Source organism: Neltuma alba, unplaced genomic scaffold (assembly GCF_004799145.2).
Source record: "Neltuma alba isolate B1F8T4 unplaced genomic scaffold, ASM479914v2 tig00011394_pilon, whole genome shotgun sequence".
In the NCBI taxonomy this organism is placed as follows: domain Eukaryota; kingdom Viridiplantae; phylum Streptophyta; class Magnoliopsida; order Fabales; family Fabaceae; genus Neltuma; species Neltuma alba.
In genome coordinates this window covers 119,851-142,531 of record NW_021636084.1, presented here as the reverse complement: position 1 = coordinate 142,531, position 22,681 = coordinate 119,851, and the positions used below count along the sequence as shown (strand labels likewise).

Sequence of the window (22,681 nt, the reverse complement as noted above, 5' to 3'; positions counted from 1 at the left end):
TGGTTAGATGAGAAAAGAAGGTTTTACGTGTACGGCTAGATGCAAGACATGTATACAGTCAGGTACAAGACACGTGTACGTTTGGATTGGGGACATGTGACTTAATGATGTAAGCATGATGTCATGGGACACTTGTCACCACAAGATTAAAAGAGAAAATGGATGGTATGAAGCCATATATTTTTAAGATCAACAGCCCAGATTCAGTTTTGTTTTTTATAAATACCCCCTCCCCTCCCTCATTTTCGTTCAACCTAGAGGAAACCTTAGGAAAGCTCTGGCAAAATAGTTTCTAGAGAGAGAAAGAAGAGGAAGAAAGAGAGGCCAAGTGGTCATATACAAAATCAAGCTCAAAACAAGGTATGTTCATAGTTTTTGATATAGTTTTCACTACTCCTGTTGTTATTGAGCTTGGTTATGGATTTTAATAATTTTTGGGAGCTTCAAACTCTAGAGGGACATGCTGCAAGAAATCTCTAAGTTAAGGGGAAGATGAAATTGATGTTAAAATAATGTTTAAAGGCTTGAGAGGAACAAGAATCAAGTGGTTTTATATATGTTGAAATTGGTTAAATTTCATGATTGTAGAACTTGAGTAGTAATTCGGCCAAACCTGGTTCTTGTACCTAAGATGTGATTTTGATGATTTTAATGCTTTCAATGTGTTTAAAGTAAAAAAATTGTGTGGGGGTAAAGGTGAGAAAACAAATTTGGAAGTATTGGAATTGAAAGTGGAAATTTTAGACCCTAAAGGCATACTATTCGGTCAAGGTTGGTTCATAAGGAAGGAGTTCAATTTTGATTATTTTGAGCTTAGAAATAGATTCTACATGGAAAATTGTGTGGGAATAGCATGTGAAATTAATTTTAGAAAGACTGTAAATGAAGCTCAAAAGTTAGAAGTTAATATAGTTCAGAGAAAACAAAGTGTTGATGTTGTTGATTACCATGGCTCTAATGAATGAATGGAAATGATATGCTAATGCATTATCGTCATGAGACATTGAAGAAGATGAATGGCAACAGTTGAGCAAGCAACCTTAATGGTTGGTAGCAAAAGGGAGCAAGAGGAAGTAAAAAGAAAGCTTAAAGACATATGGCAGCAAACTTGACCTTACTTTTATGTGTTTGGTATTTGCTTGCATGTATGACATGTTTCTATGTTATATGATTTTATGAACTCATGTGTTGCGATTGTGAATGTGTTTGAAATATGCCATAGGTCTATGTGTTTTATGATAAATGCATGATGATTTCCAAACATGTCATTATGTCATAAAGATGTTAAGTTGCAAGCATGTTATAAATGCCAAGCTTGTCATATATGTTTGGGTGGTTATTGTTTGCTACTGAGATTCTCCCGAATCTCACCCCTCTCTAATCAACCATTTAGTTCAATTAATGATGCACAATGATTGCATGAAGGAGAGCACGAGAAGAAAGGAGAAGAAAGTGGAGAATTATTCATGTTAATGAATGAAGCTATTGGTTAATGTATGATTCTCCTTTGTGTAAATTATATATATGAATGCGATGTATTTGTTTAGAATGTCTATGGCATGAATGGAAATTTATGAGAATGAATGGGAAAGAATAAAGCCAAGCTATGCGTGCCAAAACAATAAAAAGAATTAAAGCAAGAATTGTCTAATGGATAAAACGTAGGTCCTAAAGTAGTCAGTTTTTAGCTCCAGTTTGACGTATCACATGTATAAGTTAAGCCATGAAATTTGGTATGGTTAAAGTACACATCTTGATCTTTAGGGTAGAGAAACTAGAACGTACAGTTTTGACTAAATGAACAGTAAAGTTTAAGGAATAAACTGTACGAATTGGGTAAGGATTAGTCCAGTTTCATATTTTTCTCTTGTAGAGAATTGAATTTTAAACTACATCAATATAATTTTTATAGAATTAGTTATGATTTTTCGAAATTGGACCTATAATCTGAAGATTAATCAGTGAATAGTAATCCAAGAACCTAATGCAAATTTTCAATCTACGAGCTTGTTTTATGAAATGTTTGAACCGTAACACTTCCAAACGCATACTCTAAGGGGTTAAAGGAAGAATGTTTCACTTCTCACATTTTTCAAAGTCTGAATCATTAATCAAATCACATTGAATAGTTACCAAGCTCTTCAATTTTCAATTTTTTTCTCCTTCTCCTTTTTCTCTTTTCTCTTTCTCTGTTTCTTTTTCTCTCTCGTCTTCTTTCATTTCAGATGCTCTTCTTCCCTTCTTTATTTTCGTACCTCCACAGTTCACACCTCTTCACCTTTATTTTAGACACACTCAAAGGGGAGTGAATAGATCAAGGTCAACTGACTTGTAGTTGCAAAGGGAAAAAGGTAAACTTGCAGAGCGAGAGGCAAATGGAGGCCATTCTTTTATTTCTATGTTTTTTCCTCCTTGCTTCATATTTCTCCATCTGGTTTATTTTTCCAAGCCATTGGGCTAAGCCATCCAACTCAGCGAGTTTTCCTATTTATACCCAGGTCACACTGAGTTAGGACGGTTTGTGCTGGTTTAAAGTTTTTCCTGTTTGGGTGACAAACCAAACCGGACAAGTGGCTGGTTCACTAGTTTTTAGCCTGAACCAACCAATCCAGTCAAGATTTGCAAAACACTACTATTTAGGGAGAGGGTATTTTTTAAGTTGAGGGTATTTTTTGTACTTTTCATATAGTACTTTCTATCACTAATTTAATTCTTAAATAAATTGGTTTAATTTGCGGCAAACCTGTGGTTCGTTCCATGACCTTGGGTGTGTGTGGCCACTGAGTAGAGTTTTTACTAATTGAATTAAGATCAACTTGCAGTTTTAATATTCAAAATTCAACATAAATAATAGTTCACTGCTTCACAAAAACAATCGCACACATATTATTTTTGCATTATGTAAACACACATATGATTTAATATCTTATTAAATATTTCTATTTAATTTTCATATTCTATGTTAATATGTATTAATAAATAATATTTTAAAAAAGTTTTCAGCACAATAATATTTATATCATATATTTATTTTTTATTTGTATTTCTTATTTATATACAATATTATTGAAAATTTCACATATATTATATTGTGATTTTAATTTTAAATATGATATAATAATTTTCATATATTTATATTATCATTTAAAGGAAATAAATTTTGAATTGAAAAGAAATATCATTTTCAAATATTAAAAATTTTATCAATATAATTTTTTCTATTATATTTTAGACAAGATTTCAATATTTCCTCTAATTTTATCACTAACTATTGAAATAAATTGCAAAATAAAATTATATTTCTGATAAGGTTATTGTATCATTATAAAATTAGTAAAACAAATATAATTAATCAAAATATTAACTGTCATTAAATCTAATTATTTTATATAACAATACTAGGGAATTTTGTGATCATTCAGATTTAAAATTCCTCTTAACATTAGATTCGTGAATAATAATAAATTGGAGGTAAGCTGCAGGTCGGCAAGATAGGATTCTTCATTGTACAAAATGTCTTGGCTAGGCTGCAGGCCAGCAAGATAAGATTCTTTATTGTACAAATAGGATTCTTTATTGTAAAATATGTCTTGGCTAGGCTTTCACATGATTTTGCATCAAGTGGTGGATGAAGACAAGAATGGTATTATGACGTCTGGAATGATGTAAGCAACTTCTAATGATGATAACCAAGTTTTATTAAAAAACAAAATTATGGCGGCAAAATCAGATTCAGGGAGACTAAACGCTGCCTGCACAATCTTTCTTTTATTGCTCCGCTTCCTAAAAATAATGGAAACTTGTGAGATACATTCTTATGGCTATGTTCTAATAGCAGATCAACTATACTAGCATTCTAATGGCTGAAACTATGACCACACCAAATGTTGAGTCAGAGAATGAAGCTTACGATGAAGAATATGGACAACTTAACCAAGAATGCAAGGAACTACTACTTTCACTTGCCAAAAGGAAGGGATGGGTTACCTCATATGTTTATCTTTACCAAGGCATTTGGTATGCACCGGCTACTATTCAAAGTATATGCTCTTTTCAAAGGCACTTTCAAGCAAAAGACAGTGATATTGTTATTGCCACCTTGCCAAAATCAGGTACTACTTGGTTGAAGGCGCTTACATTTGCTATTGTGAATCGTAAACTTTTCTCTCCTTCGCAAAGTAACCATCATTTGATTAATTCCAATGCACACGAGCTTGTTCCTTTCCTTAAGTTCCATCATTATGCAAATAACCAGATTCCTGATCTCTCCATGATTCCCGAACCAAGGGTTTTTGGCACACATGTTCCATTTCATTCATTGCCAAATTCAATTACCAATTCCAAATGCAAGATAATCTACATATGTCAAAACCCTTTTGACAATTTTGTGTCACTTTGGTTTCACCTCAACAAAATCACACCACCATCTTTACCCAAATTATCATGTGAGGATGCATTTGAGAGGTACTCCAAAGGGATCAATGATATGGGTCCATTTTGGACAAATATGTTGAGTTATTGGAGAGCAAGCAAAGACACACCAGACAGGGTTCTATTTTTAAAGTATGAGGATCTGCAAGCTGATATCAATTTCTACTTGAAAAGAATTGCTGAGTTCTTGGAATGTCCGTTAAACTTAGAGGAGGAAATTAATGGCACTATTAGAAACATAATTGAGCTTTGTACCTTTGAGAAGATGAAGGAATTGGAGGTAAACAAGACTGGCAAATTTGTGCACAAGTATGAAAACAAGGATTTGTTTAGGAAAGGTAAAGTAGGAGATTGGATGAATCATTTTTCCTCTAAGATGGAAGAGGAATTGTCTAAAGTTATAGAAGACAAGTTGGGTGGGTCTGGTCTATTGTTTGAAGTGCTCTCTTCAACTAGATAAACTATAAGTCATCAACTTTCTACCGCTGTAGAATAGGTATGAAGTTTACATTTATAAATGAGTCGTACAGGCCTGTAAAGAGAGAGAGAAAGAAAGAGAGGAGAGAAGGAGAGAGGTGAAGTATCACTTTATTCAACAGAATCTCAGTTTACAATGGTAGCTTTTATTATACTATCAAAGTCTTGAATCTAATCAGTTCTATGCCCTGCTTTTTTTCTCTGGCTTTACTTCTTTCGCATTTATAAGGCTCGGAATGTAACTTCTTTTATTCTTTAACTTTTAAATTTGAAATCATTTTTGTTTCTGTTTTTATCGTAGATCTTTTAAAGTTTGGATATGCTTAAAAAGTAGGTTGTCCATGATTTTAAAGTAGGCATGTATTCAGGTACAATATGTTTTTATCCATGATTGTATATTTATATTGTTGCTTTATTTTTATTACTGCTAATTAAGTAGGTTGTTTTATTTAGTTCTTTTTTTTTCTTTAATATTTTGGCTATACTTGAAAAGTTGACAAGAGCATAGAACTAATATGTTGTGTATGATTTAATTTAGACAGTTGTAATTAGGTTGTTAGTTTTTATTTGTTGTAGGATTGAAATTGATTTCACTAAAATTGTTGTAATTATATAATAGAGACAAGTTTGTTATTTGTCTATAGCAAGTTAATTGAGATGTTTGGTATTTGGCCCTCATGTTGCCTTGGTGGTCAAATTAAATTACATTCAAACTTAGAATGTTGCAAAGCAATGCAAACAAAATTCATTTTCTTTTTAGAGCCAAAATTAATTAGGTTCTAAGCTAACTAAATATCAAAATTGCTGTTTAAAATACTTCTTTTTGGGATTTTCTTCTATAAAAATGAGAGTGAAAAGGTAAATTGGAATTAAAAATGAAAGAAACTTGATTAAAAGATAACAACTGAAATTAATTCCTCTTTAGAGCCTCAAACTATGCCTTCTTTGCTTTAAAAGATTTATGGAGTTTTAATTTCCAATCAAACCTATTAGTTTAAGCAACTACTTAAACTTAGATTCATTAAGTTGTGAATGATCTCTTTAAACTAAAGAATCACAACAACATTAATAATCCTCATTAAGTACTATTGGAAGAGATTTAAATAACTTTGCACAATCAAATTCACCAATCTCATCCACCAAAAGATTGAACATAAACTTAACTCAATGGATTAACAAAAGATTAACTCAATCCAATGTCAAACAACCAAATCAAGCATATCTTAATACAAATCAAGTGCACAACTATCAATCTCAGCATTCAAATCCTAAAATTCATTACAACTATAATTAAACAAGTCCAGCGTCACAATTCAATCTTCTAACCAAGACAGATCCAAATGCAAAACTAAAAATGGAGATAAGAATATAATTAGAACTCTCTTATTGATGCTCCAAACTTTGGCATAACTCTAAGCACCTTAGGGAATCTCAAATTCAGCTACTCATGTCAAATTAACCACTCCACCAAGCTCTATTGGTTTGGCCCTCATTGCAACAAAGTTTAGGAACTAGAGGAGGAAAGAATTTGATTGAGACTAAAATAAGGGAAATAGAAGATGGAAGGTTGATGGAAGAGGGAATCGTGGCATTCTGTGTTGATGGTCAATGAAGGTCGAACCATAAGCTTCAGGTTCTAGGTTAGCCGATTAGTCCTTGTTGGTGTTGATGATCAAAGAAGATGATGATGTTAGCAAAGAGATGGGTGTCGTTGACCATGAAGATGATAGACGATGAGGTGAAGGTCACGATATATATCACTACAAAAAAATGCATTTTTGTAGTGGTTTATTTGTAGCTGTTACAAAAAACAGCTACAAAGTAGCATTGTTGTAGCGGTTTTGGGATAAACCACTACAAATTTGCATTGGTTTGGTGTGAAATATTTTGTATCACACTTTATAGCAGTTATGCCTTGAACAACCGCTACAAATGTGGCGTGAACTTGATGCCACATTTATAGCAGATTTTTAGTTATGGTTTAATGTATGTAACCGCTAAAAAAATGGTAGGAACTTGGTGCCAAATTTGCAGAAGTTTATTTAACAAAACAGAGGTAGAAAGGTAAATCTGTCATCACATTTGTGGCAGTTATATGTAGACTGCTACAGGAGTTACAGATTTTGCATAATTTTGTCACGGTTATAGATAAAACTATTATTAAGTGTGTAACATTGTAGTGGTTTTGAGGATAACTGTGACAAAATGTTTTGTTATTCAATGCAGAAATGACACGTGTTGGAAAGTTGTAGCGATTTGTTGACAATTGCTACAACGTTCGATGCTGGTCTCTACGTATATACACACACACCGCCCCTCTCATTTTTTCACTTTTGGCACATTTGAGTAGCGAGGTTCTACCATTTTTTTCCAAACTTTTGTTGTATCTCTAGATCCAACTCCAAATCCACTTCTAGCTGTCCAGGTGCGAATGTAAGTTCATGTATTTGTTAATTTTTTAATAGTTAATGTATTAAAAAATTTAATAGTGTGGTATTAATTTGAAATTTCATTTAGTTTGTTGATTTCATTGGTATTGACCTTATTTGAGTTGATGATTATGTATGTTATCATTTTTAATTTTTGTAGTTTGCATGTTATTTGTAAATTGTTTAATAATAAAATTTGTCTATTTAGTAATTAACTTAATTAGACATTATGAGTAATATTATTTTAGTTACATTTTTTAGTATTTTGTTTAATATTAGATAAGTTGAATTTGTTTTTTATTTTTTGAATTTTTATTTATGATTTAAAATGTAATTATAAAATTTTTAGAATTTATTAAATTCATATTTAAAGAATTTTTTATTTTTTATTTTGTTAAATTAATTATTTGTGATTTAAATTGTGTAATTAATTAGTTGTGATGATGATATATGTTAATGTTTTTAATTTCTGTAGCTTGCGTGTTATTTGTAAATTTTTTAATAATAAAATTTTTTTATTTAGAAATAAATTTCATTAGACATATTATTTAGTTACATTTTTTAGTATTTTATTGAATATCAGAGAAGTTGAATTTGGTTTTTATTTTTCAAATGTTTACTTATGATTTGAAATGTAATTATAAAATGTTTAGAATTTATTAAATTCGTATTTAAATAATTTTAAATTTCATATTTTTTCAATTAATTATTTGTGATTTAAATTGTTTAATTAATTATTTGTGATGATCATATATGTTAATGCTTTTAGTGTTTTTAGTTTGCGTGTTTTTTTAATTGTTTAATAATCAAATTTCTTTAGTTAGTTATTAATTTAATTAGACATTATGAGTGATATTATTTTAATTAAATTTTCTAGTTTTTGATTTAATATAAGAAAAAGCTGAATTTGGTTTTTATTTTTTTAATTTTTACTTATGCTTTGAAATGTAATTATGAAATGTTTAGAATTTATTAAATTCATATTTAGGCAATTTTTGATTGTTAATTTTGTTTAATTAACTATTTGTAGTTTAAATAGCATGGCTTGTGGACACGGTAAAGACCTCATTGATTCTACGAGATCTCCCTGGCATCTTGACTAGCCTGGGCTATTCGAGGAGCCACCAGAGGAGGATGACAGGCCAATGATTAGCATGGAAGATTATGTGATCAATGATCATTTTTGATCTGAACCTTGATGGGGGTGGGGGTGGAATGGAGAATGAGGAGGAGGACAAGCTACGGGGCAAAGAGGAGGAGGAGGAGGAGCAGCAAAATCAACTGCATCGACCTGGTAGAAGGTTGGGCAAATGGGAGGTAGAGGTTATCGGTAAGTGAAGTTTTTATTTATATCAATTGACAAATATGTTATTTAATATTTATAATAATAATAATCAAATTGTTATTGATATTATTTGATTATCAATTAAACTATATACACTAAGCTGGCAATAGGTCCACGAGGGGGTTGAATGTGAAGGAGATGCATTACGTGCAAGATGTACATGTCACAGTCCATTTAAATAACCACAATCAATTGATTGAGATGAGAGGATGTTTGTTCAACCCCAGCCTCAGGCCTAGACCTAGCCCCAGTACTAGTGGCCTCGTCAGGATGAGGATGATGATTTTGTCTAGTCTTCACGGAGGACTAACAATTGAGGACTTTTATTAAATGTTAATTTATTTTTGGATTACTATAATTTAGTTGAATTTTATACTTGAATTTTAATTTTTATGAATTTTTTATTTCTTATTTTCAAGTAATCATATTTATTTAGTTGTTTAACAATTTGATTTAGAGAATCTTGAGCATATTTTTTTTAGTAAAACTAAATAATAAAGTAATTTGGATTAAAGTTTTATAAAGTAACCAAAATTTTGTAAGTTGTAGTGGTTTTAAAACTGCTACTAACACTGACTTTCAATTTTGAATTTCCCTTGTCATCTGAAATTTGTAGCGGTTATATAACCGCTACAAAGTTTGAATTTTAAAACTTCTTTCTCCCTCTAGGTGTGACATTTATAGCTGTTAAATAACTGCTACAAAATAACTCAATCGTTGGTATTAGTAGTGGTTTATAGAAACCGCTACAAAGTTTGAAATTTGAAATTTGTTTTTCCCTCCACGCCTAAACTTCGTATGGGTTTTGAAATTGCTACAAAATTTTGACTGTTGGTATTAGCAATGGTTTTTTTTAATGTTGTAACAGTTTTACAACTGCTACAGAAATTTGACCGTTACCTCTTTCCCTTTTAACCATCTTAGATTTTGAAACTTCATTTCCACTTCGATTTGAGATTTTCTATGAAATCTTACCCTGCTCTTACTTGCATAAATGATGGATAAGAAATGGATCAAGTTGTCGCATACGTCTCTATTGCACATTACTTCTAGTATGGTTTAGAATTTATTCTGAGGCATTTTAGACCACATTGGATGGTTGTGGGCTCAAAAATATCAAAAAAACACTTATTTTCGGATTTTTACTGTTCATGTGGTAAAAATCTAGTTTTCTTGTCCAACTTCGAAAAATCATAACTTAATAAAAAAAAAATCAAAATGGAGTGGTTCAAAATTCTATAGAAAGCTCTTTGAATTATCTTTCAAGAAAAAATAATCTTGTGAACCAATTCTATTTCAAAAAGTGTTAAGTTTTTGTGAAAGTCACCTCTGTCCTTTTGGTAAAAACTCTTTTTTCAGATTCTGGACCTTAACTTTGAAAAATCATTATAAATCGTGTAGTTGGTCATTTTTAACGTGATACCTACCAAATTAAATCTTAGAATGTGATCTACATTCATACTAAATTTCGTGATTTAGTGCATTTGTTAACTTAATAAAAATGTGGCTCGAAATTGGCATCCTGCTTAGGGTTACAACATCAAGCATATATACTTATACATGACCAAAAATAATTGTTTCCTCATGGTTCATCTCCATTTTTATCCTTGGATTTGCAGCCTCCCTTTTGATGATTCAGCCCCTAAAATGTTAGGTTACATATGGGGGATGAGATTTCAATGAAATCCTAGTAGTAAGATCAATGAACCAAAACATCAATATACATCATTATAAAGCATTTCAACATTAGCTATCATAGGAGAACTAATCTTCTTATAGATAGGCAACCTCAACATGCAAGGCCATGACAAAAATGCAAGGAGCAACCATATCACAAACACCATAGTTCAACCATATAATAGCAAGCATTCATGCCATATATAACAATGCAAAGTTAACATTAATGGCTAATTAAATCCCACTACCTTGATCCGATGCTCTTTGATTTTCTTATTCTTCTTTCTTGCTTCCACAAATACCAAGGCCTAACATGGAAATTCAAAAAAGGGCAGCAACAATCATCAACTAAACCAATCAAAAACAAAAACACAACTCAAGGACAACCCTTGTCCCTTAAAACTTCTACCTTTGTTCTTTAAATTTTTAGAGTTTGTTTCCTTAACCCTAAAAATTCTTTCTTGGTTTATTTCTACATGATTTTTTCATGTAGAATCCAAATATCTATTTGGATTTAAGAAAATAAAACCCCTTCTTTCAGATTCCACTTGACCGAACCTATAGGGTTTATTATCTAAAAATTACAACTTTGATTCTAATGCTTCCAACACTTACTCTTTTAGTTTATCCCACACCATTTTCCATTTTGAACCCAATGGAAGCCTCAAAACATTGAAAAACTCATCCTAGGGTTTAGCTCTGGTCTTGACCGAAATAGTATTTGTCACATCCAGTAATATGGCAATTAGGAATAAGGATATTCCTAAATATTCAAAGGCCAAAAAGGATAAGGAGGAATAGGAGATTTATGGTGGAAAATAATTATTATAAATTTTCCAAGTTGATTATGAAAAGTTTGACTAATTAAGGAAAATTAGTGAAGAATAATTATGGAAAAATATTTCCAAGCCTTAGAAAATTAAGGAAAAATAAGGACAATATTCCTTGAGAATTATATGTGATTATAAAATTGTTTTTATGACCAAATTACCCTTAAAGAAATTACAAAGAAATTTAAGGGCGATTTAAGCTAGTTTAAGACCTTTTATTTGGAAAATATTTGGAAGGAGAATAAAATTCCAAGAAAATTCCTATGATGTCCCAAGAAATTATAAGAGATTATGGAATTAGACCCTCAAGTATCCAAGATTTTTTCTAATTCCTTTGAAAAGTGGAAAAATCACTAAAGAGAAGGAAATTAGTTTTCCTTTTTATTTAATTATTGGAAAATTAATTTTAAGACAAAGAGGGCAATTTGGGAAGATAAAAATGAGGATAATAGATTATGGACCTAACAAAAAATAATTACAGAGACTAGAATACTATAATTATAGAAAAGAAATTAAACCCGGAGTCAAAGTGCACCGATAGAGCAAGACTAGAGTCTTGCAATTCAAATGGTTTACATTTAGCCATGTGTCAAGCCCCTAATGGAGAGGATTTGAACTTGCCAAGTGTCACTTTTCAAATGGAGAGGATTTTGGCTTTTGGTAATTAATTTCATTTGGATTTAGCTAATTATGAAAGAGAAAGTAAGATTAAAGGGGGTAATGACACTTCACTTTGCATTTATGATGGTGGTTGGGATATTTTTGGTTTATTAAAGGAGCTCTCTTGCCCCCTAAATCTGATTATGTTTTGGCCAAGAGGAACCAAGAGGGAAAAGGAAGAACTTTAAAGGGGAAGCAAGGAGAAAGGTATCAACTTTAAGCATATAAGTGAGAATAAAGGTTAGTTTATGGTTCCAAATGGTTCCTTGTCTTGTTTTCTTGCTTTGTATGGTTGGAATATTTGATTTTCCCTTGTTAATGGAGCTGGCTGAAATGTATATATGATAGGGGAAGAAGTTTTGTTGGTCCAACATGTTAGAACATTTCAAAGCATGATAGATCCTAGTGGTTAAAAGTGGTTGTAGGTTGTTTTTGAAGTGTTTTCTTTGATGTTTCTCTTGAGGTTCAGTTTGGCCAAGAAGAAAGCTAGAATTTAGGATGAGTTTTTCAATGTTTTAATGCTTCCATTGTGTTCAAAATGGAAAATGATGTAGGATAAACCTAAAGAACAAAGGTTGGAAGCATTAAAGTTAAAGGTGTAATTTTTAGAAAATGAACCATAGTGGTTTGGCCAAGTTGAAATTGGAAGAGGGATTTTTATTTTCTTAAATCCAAGCATAAACTTGAAATCTATATGAAAAATCATGCAAGAAAAGGTCAAGAGGGAATTTTTAGGCTTTATGGAAACAAACTCTAAAATTTAAAGAACAAAAGTGGAAGCTTTAAGGGACAAATGTTGTCTTTGAGTTATGTTATTGATTTTTATGTGGAATGGTTGATGATTCTTGCTGCCCTTTTTATGAATTTCCATGTTAGGGTTTGGTATTTGTGGAAGCAAGAAAGAAGAACAAGAAAATCAAAGAGCATTGGATCAAGATAGTGGAATTTAATTAGCCATTAATGTTAACTTTGCATTGTTATTTATGGCATGAATGCTTGCTATTATATGGTTAAACTATGATGTTTGTGATATGGTTGCTCCTTGCATTTGTTGCCATAGCCTTGCATGTTGAGGTTGCCTATTTATAAGAAGATTAGTTCTCCTATGATAGCTAATGTTGAAATGCTTTATAATGATGCATGTTGATGTTTTGGTTGATTGATCTTGCTACTGGGATTTCTTAAAATCTCATCCCCCAAATACAATCTAAAATTTTAGGGCCTGAAACTTTCAAGGACAAGCTGCAAATTGAAGGTTAAATTATGGTGTCACACCATAAAAATTCATGGATTTTTGGTTATGTAAATATTCCGCTGGACAGTGTTGTAAACCTACTAACACCGCCAACTTTAAGTGACATTTTGATTAAGTTCCTAAATGCTTTTAATCACAAAATTTGGCATGATTGTAGATCATATTCTGAGATTCATTTTGATATTTGACAAGTTAAAATTAGCCAACTATATGATTTTTAATGATTTTTCAAAGTTCAGGTTCAGAATCTGAAAAAAGGGTTTTTGCCAAATGGACAAAGGTGACTTCCACAAAATTCTGACACTTTTTCAAATGGAATTGGTTTACAAGATTATTTTTTCTTGAAATAAAATTCAAAAATAATTTTATAGAATTTTGAACCACTTCATTTTGATTTTTTTAGAATAAGTTATGAATTTTTTAAGTTGGGCCAGAAAACTGGATTTTTACTTGATGAACAGTGAAAATCTGAAAATCAGCATTTTTGGGATAAAATTCAGCTCAAGACCATCCATTGTGGTCTAAAATAATTTTAATTGAGCTCTAAGTTGATTTGATAGTAAGGTGTAACAGTCCTCATGCAACACGACAAAGAAAACACTTCAAAAACAACCTATAACCACTTGTAACCACTAGGATCTATCATGCTTTGAAGTGTTCTAATATGTTGGACCAACAAAACTTCTTCCCTTCCCATAAACATGTTGCGGCCAGCACAAGAAAAAGGAAATAACCATGAATTTCTAACCATACAACTCAAGTAAACAGAGCAAGGCACAACTTAGAACCAAAAAATAGCCTTAAACCTTGCTTAGATGATCAAAGTTGATGGCTTTCTCTTGATTTCTCCTCCAAGTTCTCTCTTTTCTCTCTTGCTCACTCTTCACCAAAATAATAATCTGAAAATAGGGGTGGGAGAGCTCCTTTAATGAACCAAAAATACCCCAACCACCATCATAAATGAAGTCACAAGTGTCATTACCCCCTTTTGTCTTAGTTTCTCTTTTTTAATTAACTAATTCCAAAAGAAATCAATTACCAAAAGTCAAAATCCTCTCTATTTGAGGAGTGACACCTAGAAAATTCAAATCCTCTCTATTAGGGGCTTGACACATGGCCAATTGTGAGCCATTTGAATTGTAAGACCTAGTCTTGCTTTATCGGTGCACTTTGACTCCGGGTTTAATTTTTTTTTATAATTACAATATTTTGGCCTCTGTAATTATTTTCTATTAGATCCATAATTTATTCTCCTCATTTTTATCTTCCCAAAATGCCCTCTTTGTCTCAAAATTAAATTTCCCAATAATTAACTAAAAAGGAAAACTAATTTCCTTCTCTTTATTGATTTTTCCACTTTTCAAAGGAATTAGGAAAAATCTTGGATACTTAAGGGTCTTCTTTTAATTTCATAATCTCTTATAATTTCTTGGGGTATCATAGGAATTTTCTTAGAATTTTATTTTCCTTAAAAATATTTATTTGGAATTTTCAAAATAAAATCCCTTAAATTGGCCTAAATTACCCTTTAATTCCTCTGTAATTTCTCTAATGGTAATTTGGTCATAAAACCAATTATATAATCTCATATAATTCTCAAAGGATATTATCCTTTTTTTCTTAATTTTCTAAGGCTTGGAAATATTTTTCAATAATTATATTTGACCAATTTTCATTAATTAGTCAAACTTTCACATTTAACTTGAAAAATCATAATAAATATTTTCCAATAAAATTCTTCTATTCTTCCTTATCCTTTTTAGCCCTCAACTGTTCAGGAATATTCTTTATCCCTAATTGCCAACTTATAAGCTACTGGTCCTGCTTTGGTCAAAATCTGAAGTAGTCCAATATACTTTGGACTTAGCTTCTTAGTCTTCAGGGATCAACCGACTTCCGTTGTCGGTTACACTTTGATCACCAACCTCAAACTCTAACGGTCTCTTTTAGTGTCTGGGTAGCTCTTCTGTCTACTTTAAGCCATTAGAAGTCTTTGCTGAATAACTTTAATCTATTAGGAAGTCTGATCCACTATATCAGGATCATACCTACTTCTTTCATTGAGCTCTATCCAGCACAAGGGAGATCTACACTTCCTCCCAAAGAGTGCTTCATATGGTGCCATTCAAATACTTACATGGAAACTGTCATTTTAAGTGAATTCGGCTAACGGTAAGTACGTATCCAAGTTACTACCGAAACCAAGCGCATATGCGTGTAGCATATCTTCTAACATCTATATCATTCTCTATGTCTGCCCATCCATCTCAAGATGGTAGGTTGTATTGAATATGAGAGTAGTGTCCATTTCTTTCTATAAGGACTTGCAAACTTTGAGTAAATCTCGGGTCTTAGTTCGAAACCATACTGCTTAGGACACTCGGTAGCCTAATAGCTTCTTTAACTTTCATCTTTCATTTTCTGTTGGACTTAGTGTATTCTTGCCAAAATGGCTAACATTTCTGGCTTTTGCACCCTCTTACATTACTTTTTAGAGTTTACTTATCATTAGGTTACTCTTGCCCAGGCATGCTTAACTGAACAGTGCTGACAGGAATTTGAGGCACTGATTCTGATAGGCTCAACCTTGGTACTTTGCTGTCTTAGAGCCTTTCTTGATTTATCTTTAGTCGAGTCTTTTTAGCTTACATTCTTGTCTCTTGCCTCATCTTAAGGATCTGCCTGTTAATACTCAGTCTGTCTCTATATCACATGGGCTTCTTCCTGTATCTAGAGCTAGCCTGAATGTCTCTTTTTCAGGTCCTATGGCTCTAATTCTTCTAACTTTGGCTTTCCTCTGTTAATTAGAAGGAAATCAAACCCAGCCTGAGCAATGATAAGGTTATCTAGAAGGAAGTCATGGGTACTCTCTCGGTACTGGTTTACAATCGAAGGAGGTTTCTACATCCACAACTCATCCTTGGTCCTTGTCTTCCCAAAAAGGCACCAATCCCTAGGAGACTCAGACTATGGGACTAAGTAAAGTTACCTCCACTCAGTTGGTCACCTAACTGATAATTCTCCAAAACTGTTCTAAAAACCAATGCCATTCTCTCAGGCCTCATGTCAATTCCTTAGGCCACCTATTTGTCTCCTTAGGTGCCTAAGCTAATCTGTCTTAGGAGTTCTTTTATTCCACCAGCTGCTCTTATCATCTCTTACTATTCTAGAACGGTATAAAGAGAAAACTTATGTAACTTCTCTTTCCTCTACTTTACTTTTCAGTACAGCATACTCTAATGTGCATAATGCTTGGTATTTCAATGCAAGGAGTGCAAGCTCTTACTGGTTGCCATGTCTATAGCATGCCATCCAGACATCTTACCCCTACAAAAGAGAGCCTCTCTTTCTGTTCGCAGCTGCTTCTAGAAGTCATAGGGAGAGGACTTATGAGTTCTTCTTGTTTTTTTTTTCCTACTTGCTCTAGTACTCTGCTAAGCTCAGGTACATCCAAGCCTAACTTCGTTCTTGGCTAGTCATACTTCTATTAGGTGAACTCACTCCACTTGCCTTGCCTCGACTACTTTCCTTTCCTACTCGGATAGGGTATGTAGCACCATCTTGAGCAATATCAATTCTAATTTGGAGGACCAATTCCCACTTTCTCTATGAAAACTCCTAGCCAAGACCTTATCCCCTAAAAAGGGTGCCTCTCAACCTAAACCTCAAGTGACTGAGTATCTCTTAACACTAATGGGAACATGCCAACCTCTAAGCTAGTTCCCTGCACAACTATCTGTCTCGTCCTCTTCTTCTTGATCCTTAAGACATTTCGCCTCTATCTTGACTTCACTATCTCCATGTTTCTATTCATCTAATCTAGGAGTTGAGATAGCTACTCTGTCATGCTGCCCTAGCCCTAATAAGGCTGTAAGAGTTTGTCCAGCTTAGGTGGCCACTACACCTTCTTAATGGTGTATAGACTCAGCCCCTAACTGTCTTATTTAACTCCTTATCATTACTTTTCCTTTTAAGGGGGAATCTGATAAATCTTAAACAATGGCTACCTCTCTCTTTCTGACCTTTACTAATCTTACTCTTTGCGACCTCTGAGAGTCATTGTGTCTCGTTGAGTTACCATCTCAACATCTGAGAGTTTATCGTGACTAGAATCCTTGTTTGCAGCGATGAAAGTTACCACCTCCTTTAGTAATCACTCTATATTTGTTCATTGCCACTAATTCCCTTGGTTCCTCATGACGAAACACATTTTTTCTTAACCTCTGCTAGTCTTACTTAGCTTCATTTATTATACTATTGCCCATCTGGGCTTCCGTTACAAAGTTCAACTTAACTTCCGGATTTAACTCCATTTCTCTTGAGGATAGGACCAGGGTTTTGTCCTTGCCTTCTTTATATTTTGTAGGCATTCTCTTAAGAAGTGTTTGGGCTTGCCGCAAGTGTAGCAGACATTCTGCTTGGTCATACACGGTCTGTTACCTTGATTTTTACTGCCAGTTGGGCATTCCTTGTCATTTTGGGGCTTGCCTCCTTTCTTACTCTTTCAGTTGTCCCATAGCCTCTTCGTCTTCCCATTCACATTAGAAGAGTGCCACCCTGATCTCCTTTCTCCGATTTGGGAGTAGACTTAACCATCAGATGATGGTTCAAGCTGTTCTCCGTAATTCGGCAGGCCTCAACTGTCTTATTGAAATGCTCGAACTTCCTGGGAGCAATCATCTCCCTTAAAGACTGCTTCATCCTCTAACCATCTTTTCCGTTATCCACCTCTCCTCACCTCAGTAACATAGATAACTGGAGTAGTGAGAGAGACGTATAAACTTAGCTAAGTACTCATTAAATGGCTCGTTATCCTTCTCATTCAGGGTCAGGAATTCCGTTTCCCTTTCATCCTGACTAACCGTGGAAGTGCTTTTCGTAAAACTACTCCAGGAACACTTCCTATGTCACTCTCATGTTTCAAGCATCAAGAATAAGTTCGGTGTTCTTCCACAAATGATCAGCGTCCTTTCCTAGCTGGTAAATCGCTATTTGGGCTTTCTGTTCAGTCAAACAGTCCAGAACTTTGAAAATCTTTTCCAAACAGTTAATCCAGTCATCTCTTGCTTGGACGTCAATCACTCCATCGAAGGATGACAGATTGTGCTTGCAAAAGCGAGTCATCCACTACTGGATGCTGTCAGGGTCTACTGGTAGCCTTGTCGGTCTAGGCAGCTGCTCTAATGCTTGAGTTGCGGAAGTTTCTTCTTCTAGCTGCCTCCTATTGAGGTTAGCCACTACCGCTGCTACTGCTGCTGCTATTGCGGCGTCTCTTTCTTGTTCCTGGCGAGCTTGTGCCACCCTTCTCCCTTTAATAGCCTTTTATTGTGGTTCTAGGCATTCCAAAATTAATCGTATTGGATCGAGATGGACCCTTACGTCGTGTCTTGAGGGTTTCTCTGATAAAGGGTCTCTTCGGTTCTAACCATTGTGCTAACTTAACGGATAGCATAATAAAGGAACAAGAAATAAACAACATATTTCTATTTCATTTAACAAAATATGCATTCATCATATATCATTCAAGCATTAATCATCAATCACAACAATATAGTTCAAACATACATAGCAATCAAGCATGCCAGACTAACCTACTATAGTTAATTGTATCAAAACAAGTCCTACGTTAGTGCTACGAAGGTTCAACTGACTACCCAAGGTGGGAAATAGCAAAGCCCTCAAGGCTTTAGATCCATTAACTCAATATCGGATCCCAATGTCTGATCTAAACGACAGAATTCATTCTGCCATCAGGGTGTGAACGGGAGCATATCTGTTGTCATCAGGATCCAGTCTTCTGCATCTAACTCAAGGAAATGTATCCCTTACAAATATCTCGAGGGTATCAATGAGATCGTTAAAGCTAGCACTATCTATGTGATTGCAAATGTCCCTCGTATCATTTTTCCAAAGCTGGGTCCGAGGGAGTACTCTAAGCAATGCTAGTATCCATTCCATCATCTCTAAGGTAGCATCTTTCCTAATTACATAATGGTAAAGCTTCTGGATATCCTCTAGATATCTTAGGTACACATGGGCATTCTGATTCTCGTCGAGCTTAATTTACCAGCCCCTCTCCCTAAAGTCCTTGGCTAGGTCCTCTATGGTGTGGAATTCTTTCATGATTGGAAGTAGTTTGACTTCACTAGGTCTAGCTCCAGCTCCATCATCATCAAATATTTCAATGACCTGAATCCTCTAAGGATCATTGGAAGCAACTGTGGCTATGTTAGGCGGAGGGTTACTCTCTCATAAGATATCATAGTAGAAATCCGCTACAAGGCTATAGTCCTTATCCTTATAGAACCATTGAGGGAAAGGTTCTCCTGGTCTCCTTTGGTTAACTAAACCCTTTGAGTCACTATTGTAGCCACAACAATCCATTCTACTTCGCCCTACATTGTAATAACCAAACCATCCAATAATTGAACAATAATATTCTCCTGCAACAATATGTCAATTTTCCTTTTAACTAACACATTAACTAAGTAGAGCGTTCTATTCTATGCTAGAACCTCCGCTCTAATACCAAAAATGTTACACCTTACTTCTATTATGGTTTAGAATTTATTCTAAGGCATTTTAGACCACATTGGATGGTCTTGGACTCAAATATATAAAAAAAAAACGCTGATTTTTGGATTTTACTATTCATGTGGTAAAAATCTAATTTTCTAGTCCAAATTCAAAAAATCATAACTTAGTCAAGAAAAATTGAAATAGAGTGGTTCAAAATTCTATAGAAAGCTCTTTGAATGATATTTCAATAAAAAATAATATTGTGAATCAATTCCATTTGAAAAAGTATCAGGTTTTTTGTGAAAGTCATTTCTGTCCTGTTGGTAAAAACTCTTTTTTCAGATTCTAGACCTTAATTTTGAAAAATCATTATAAATTGTGTAGTTAGCCATTTCTAACATGCTACCTATCAAATTAAAGCTTAGAATGTAATCTACATTCATAATAAATTTTGTGATTTAATGCATTCAGTAACTTAAATAAAACGTGGATCAAAATTGGCGTCCTACTTAGGGTTACAGCATCAAGCATATATACTTATACATGACCAAACATAATTGTTTCCTCATGGTTCATCACCATTTTTATCATTGGATTTGCAGCCTCCCTTTTGATGATTCAGCCTATAAAATGTTATGTTACATATGGGGGATGAGATTTCAATGAAATCTCAGTAGCAAGATCAATCAACCAAAATATTAACATGTATCATTATAAAGCATTTCAACATTAGCTATCATAGGAAAACTAATCTTCTTATAAATAGGCAACCTCAACATGCAAGGCCATGGCAACAAATGCAAGGAGCAACCATATCACAAACATCATAGTTCAACCATATAATAGCAAGCATTCATGCCATAAATAATAGTGCAAAGTTAACATTAATGGCTAATTAAATCCCACTACCTTGATCCAATGCTCTTTGATTTTCTTGTTCTTCTTTCTAGCTTCCACAGATACTAAACCCTAATATGGAAATTCACAAAAGGGTAGCAACAATCATCAACCAAACCAAGCAAAAACAAAAACACAACTCAAAGACAACCCTTGTCCCTTAAAGCTTCTACCGTTATTCTTTAAATTTTTAGAGTTTGTTTCCTTAACCCTAAAAATTCTTTCTTGATTCATTCCTACATGATTTTTTCATGTAGAATCCAAATATCTACTTGGATTTAAGAAAAAACCCCTCCTTTCAGATTCTACTTGACCGAACCTATAGGGTTTATCATCTAAAAATTACAACTTTGATTCTAATGCTTCTAACACTTATTCTTTAGGTTTATCCTATACCATTTTTCATTTTGAACACCAATGGATGCCTCAAAATATTGAAAAACTCATCCTAGGGTTCAGCTCTAGTCTTGGCTGAAATGGTCCTCATACAACACAACAAAGAAAACACTTCAAAAACAACCTACAACCACTTGTAACCACTAGGATCTATCATGCTTTGAAGTGTTCTAATATGTTGGACCAACAAAACTTCTTCCCTTCTCATAAACATGTTTTGGCCAGCACAAGAAAAAGGAAAGAACCATGAATTTCTAACCATACAACTCAAGTAAACAAAGCAAGGCACAACTTAGAACCAAAAACTAATCTTAAACCTTGCTTGGATGATCAAAGTTGATGGCTTTCTCTTGATTTCTCCTCCAAGTTCTCTCTTTTCTCTCTTGGTCACTCTTGAACAAAATATTAATCTGAAAATAGGGGTGGGAGAAATCCTTTAATGAACCAAAAATACCCCAACCACTATCATAAATGAAGTTACAAGTGTCATTACCCCCTTTTGTCTTAGTTTTTCTTTCTTAATTAACTAATTCCAAAAGAAATCAATTACCAAAAGTCAAAATCCTCTCCATTTAAGGAGTGACACTGGGCAAATTCAAATCCTCTCCATTAGGGGCTTGATATATGGCCAATTGTGAGCCATTTGAATTGTAAGACTCTAGTCTTGCTTTATCAGTGTACTTTGACTCCGGGTTTAATTTCTTTTCTATAATTATAGTATTCTAGCCTCTGTAATTATTTTCTGTCAGATCCATAATTTATTCTCCTCATTTTTATCTTCCCAAAATGCCCTCTTTGTCTCAAAATTAAATTTCCCAATAATTAACTAAAAATGAAAACTAATTTCCTTCTCTTTATTGATTATTCCACTTTTCAAAGGAATTAAAAAAAATTTTGGATACTTGAGGGTCTTCTTTTAATTCCATAATCTCTTATAATTCCTTGGGGTATCATAAGAATTTTCTTAGAATTTTATTTTCCTTAAAAATATTTATTTGGAATTTTCTAAATAAAATCCCTTAAATTGGCCTAAATTATCCTTAAATTTCTCTGTAATTTCTATAAAGGTACTTTGGTCATAAAACCAATTATATAATCTCATATAATTCTCAAAAGATATTATCCTTATTTTTCTTAATTTTCTAAGGCTTGGAAATATCTTTCCATAATTATATTTGACCAATTTTCCTTAATTAGTCAAACTTTCACATTTAACTTGGAAAATCATAATAAATATTTTCCAATAAAATTCTTCTATTCCTCCTTATCCTTTTTGGCCCTCAACTGTTCAAGAATATTCTTTATCCCTAATTGCTATGTTACTAGATGTGGCAGTCTCGATGTTATTTGGCTCGATTGAACTCTTTCTTGGAATTTGCTTTTGCCAATATAACTACTAACTGTAAGCTTCTTTGTCCATGTCCTAGATGCAATTTCACAAATGGCACACATGAAGTGTTTTTAGAGATCATTTAATTTTGAAGCCTTTCCCAAGAAATTATACATTTTGGTCTTTTCATTGTAAACAACATGAAATGATTGCTCAGTCAACTCTTACAATTTCCCATAGGGGAGTTGAAGCAGAGGAGTCTCATCCTATTAATGACACTATGCGTGATGCATTTGGGGTTCACAAACACATATCCACTAAAGAAGTACGAGGACCTGAACCGGAGTTCCTAAGGAATGAAGCTGCTCAAAGTTTTTTTGACCTCATGAATGAAACTGATAAGCCTTTGTATCATATGTGTACAAAGTACTCAAA

The 22,681-nt window shown here is 33.3% G+C and overlaps 1 protein-coding gene across 1 annotated transcript; it reads left to right on the top strand.

Moving 5' to 3' along the window:
• The first annotated feature begins 3,859 nt into the window (after positions 1 to 3,859).
• On the top strand, positions 3,860 to 15,561 carry LOC114712698 (cytosolic sulfotransferase 15-like). The gene is made up of 3 exons (XM_028897244.1): positions 3,860 to 4,828; positions 12,657 to 12,660; positions 15,500 to 15,561. Exons 1-3 carry the CDS (start codon positions 3,860 to 3,862, stop codon positions 15,559 to 15,561), a joined length of 1,035 nt encoding a protein of 344 aa, XP_028753077.1.
• The last annotated feature ends 7,120 nt before the right edge of the window (positions 15,562 to 22,681 follow it).

What these genes read in the sequence shown, in the direction of transcription:
- LOC114712698 (XM_028897244.1), top strand. Translation starts at nt 3,860, where the DNA reads ATGGCTGAAACTATGACCACACCAAATGTTGAGTCAGAGAATGAAGCT.